General features: G+C 58.9%; 1 protein-coding gene across 1 annotated transcript; it reads left to right on the forward strand.

Moving 5' to 3' along the window:
- Positions 1-1,265: 1,265 nt before the first annotated feature.
- Positions 1,266-2,586, forward strand: VOLCADRAFT_35780 (uncharacterized protein; the record flags this gene model as incomplete). Its single annotated transcript, XM_002950949.1, has 4 exons — positions 1,266-1,304; positions 1,602-1,688; positions 1,925-2,071; positions 2,455-2,586. Coding segments are annotated over 4 exons (405 nt in total), but the record flags the coding sequence as incomplete, so codon positions are not given.
- Positions 2,587-3,199: the final 613 nt, after the last annotated feature.

Here is a 3,199-nt window from a genome sequence, read left to right on the forward strand (position 1 = left end):
AGACGAGGTCCGAAAGCGCTGTTCCTCCATCAACTCCCGGTTGGGCTCCAAATTAGCCATTGCGGACACGGAGGTGCGTATGTCTGTATGTTTGTGTGTTTGTGTAAAGAGGCGTTGTGTATGTGTGTATATGCCAAAAGGGGGCGGGGATGCTTTTATTCTGTATGTGTATGTGCGCATGTATGTATATATGTGATCGAGTCATTGGGCTCCGTCTTCTTGGCCTCGTGTTAGGGGGAGAGGGTGGAGGTGCTCCAGAAGAGCAATGTTCGTGAAGTAGAAGAGCCATGTACTCGATGTGCTGCTCACTGCGCCCTGCGCCCTTACCCCAACACCCTCCCCTACGCCACCCCACCCATTCGCACACGTCCGTACATTCGTACGACAGCTGGTATCGACGTACGAAGCCTGCCGTACGTTGCTGTCGGAGGGAGTGGACTTGTCGGCGGCCTCCGCCTCCGCAGCCACCGCCTCCCTCGCCCAGATGGAGTGAGTTTGTAATAGTTGTACGGCAGTGTTTTCTTGCCATACACTTGCTGTTTTTCCTGTTGTACACGTGGGAGCTGTCTTTCATTACTCTCCTACCTGCATGGCGAGTATTGAAATGTGTGTGTATGTGTATATACCTCTGTACTGCGATGTACTAATTGTACGGCAGGAGTGACGAACGCAAGGCTGCTGCTACGAGTGGCGAGGGGGGAGGTGATGAGAGTATGAACGCGCTCATGGAAATGGGAAAACTGAACACGGCAAGAATCCGCAAGGTACTTTGGGGGCCGGGTGAGAGGGGGTTTGCATGAGTGTGTCTGTATGTATATCTGCACGTGTGCGTGTATCGGGGGTGAGGGGGGAGATCGTCGGCTGGGGAGACGGGTGATGTGTATGTGCTTGTCAGGCAGAGGCCGCCCTGTTGTTTTGGACATCATCGTTACAGTCGACACACGCATGTTCGTCTCAGGTGCATGCAGTGATTACACGCACGGCCCGCTGGCCCGCTGGCTCTACTCTTGATGAGTCTGGAGCCCACTGTACCCCCCCCCCCCACACACACACACATTCCCCTCCTTTCCCCCCTCAGGCCTTTCCCCCAAGATCCACCTCTCCCACCCACGTCTCCCGTCACCCCAACCTCTCCCCTCACCCTCCCCACCTTTCCCCTCACCCCCCAGGCCACAGACCCCAAAATCCTAGACGTTAAGAAGCGAGTTCGGGAAGTCCGTCGGAAGCTGAAGCGCGAGTCCAAGGTGCAGCTCAGCGATGAAATCATCTTCTTTGACGACATCGCCGGGAACAAGCAGGCCAAGGTGGGGGCCCGTGTATAATTATGGAGGGATGGAGGAATGGATCCGTCTATTTTTGGTATCTGCTTCACTCGCCAGGGGTTCATCTTACCCTTCCCCCCTGACCCGGGGCACACCCCGTGCAACCCAACACGCTCTTACCCCTTTTCCCCCCCCCCATCCTCGCCCATCCTCTTCCCCCCTCTTCCTCCCTCCTCCCCCTCTTCCCCCCTCTTACCCCCTCTTACCCCCTCTTACCCCCTCTTACCCCCTCTTACCCCCTCTTACCCCCCTCCCCGATGTCCCCTCCCCTCCCGCAAGGTCGAGTTGATGGAGGTGGTGGACTTCTTCCGTACGCCCGAGAAGTTCCGGGCTAGCGGGGCTCGGGCGCCCAAGGGCGTGCTGCTGGTGGGCTTGGGGCCCTGAGGGGGGGCCAGGAGGAAAGGGGGGAAATAGTGGGGAGGTGGGGAATGTTTTTTTGTGATCTAAGCTGGGGAAGTGTGTTTTAACGATCTGTGTGCGTGTTTCCAAACCCCTTCTCCCCCTCTTCCCCCCTCTCCCTTCTCCCCTGTCATTTCTTGTTTCCTTGCACACGATTGATTCCCCTCCTTCCCTTCCCCCATCTCTCCCCCGCCTCCGGTCAGGTGGGCCCCCCGGGTAACGGTAAAACCCTGATGGCACGTGCCGTGGCGGGGGAGAGCGGCGTGGCGTTCATCTCCTCCTCCGCGGCTGAGTTCATCGAGATGTACATGGGCCTGGGGGCGGCGCGAGTGAGGGACCTGTTCAACACGGTAGGGGGGGAGGGAGGGGGAAAGGGAGGGGGGGAGGGAGGGGTGTTGCGAAGTATAGAAGAGGGGGAAGGTAGACGGTTCAGACATCCTCACAGTATTTTCCTACTTAAACCCGTACAGGCCGCACATACACCCACGCCGGGCTGACTCTTATTACAGTTCCTTTTCTCGCTTGCCTGGGTTACGTACGGTGTGCCCGCACGCTCGTCTGTATGTGTGTGTGTATTTTTTTCTCCTCCCCACACACTCCGCCCTTTTCCCCTTACCCCCTTCAACCCCCCCCTTCAACCCCCCCCCTTCACCCCCCCCCTTCAACCCCCCTTCACCCCCCCCTTCACCCCCCCCCCTTCAACCCCCCCTTCACCCCTCCCCCCCCATTGAAGGCTCGATCCGTGGCCCCCTGCATCATTTTCATTGACGAGCTGGATGCGGTGGGTCGTCAGCGCCAGGGAGGGGGCAGGTCCAATGACGAGAGGGACAACACCGTCAACCAACTGCTAACTGAAATGGACGGCTTTGAGGCGGAGCAACAAGTAAAAGAGGGGGCGGGATTGACGTGTGTATATGTGTATGTGTATGTATGTGTATGTGTATGTGTACGTTTCAATGATCTGAGCCGCGATGAGGGATGTGCCAATGGTGGTTGTCGCGATGCTGTGAGGAGGTGTTTGCGGGTGCTGGGGCGCCCACTACGACGGACGAAGGGGTGACGGGTGTGTGGCAGGATCAGGAGAGGCAGAACGGATGGGGGGCCGGTGTGGGGGGCGGGGTGGCGGTGTGGGGGGCGGGGTGGCGGTGTGGGGGGCGGGGTGGCGGTGTGGGGGGCGGGGTGGCGGTGTGGGGGGCGGGCTATTTTGGGAGCTCCCTCCCCCCTCCACGGCACCCTGTAGCCCAGGTGTGTGTATTCGCATGAGACGGCGGGTTGCGGGTATTGGGGGCCACAGTGGCTGTGGCAGGTGGTAAGGGCATGTGAGGTAGTTGTGTGGGTAGTTGTGGTGGGGCAGTAAGGTGTGTGTGCGTGTGTGTATTTAGTGTATTTGGGTGCGGGGGGTGAGGAAAGGTTGGGGGTGAAGGATGGTTGAAGAAAGGTTGGGGGTGAAGGATAAGTACATAGCGAGCTGGTGTGCG

Source organism: Volvox carteri, assembly GCF_000143455.1.
Source record: "Volvox carteri f. nagariensis unplaced genomic scaffold VOLCAscaffold_21, whole genome shotgun sequence".
Lineage (NCBI taxonomy): Eukaryota > Viridiplantae > Chlorophyta > Chlorophyceae > Chlamydomonadales > Volvocaceae > Volvox > Volvox carteri.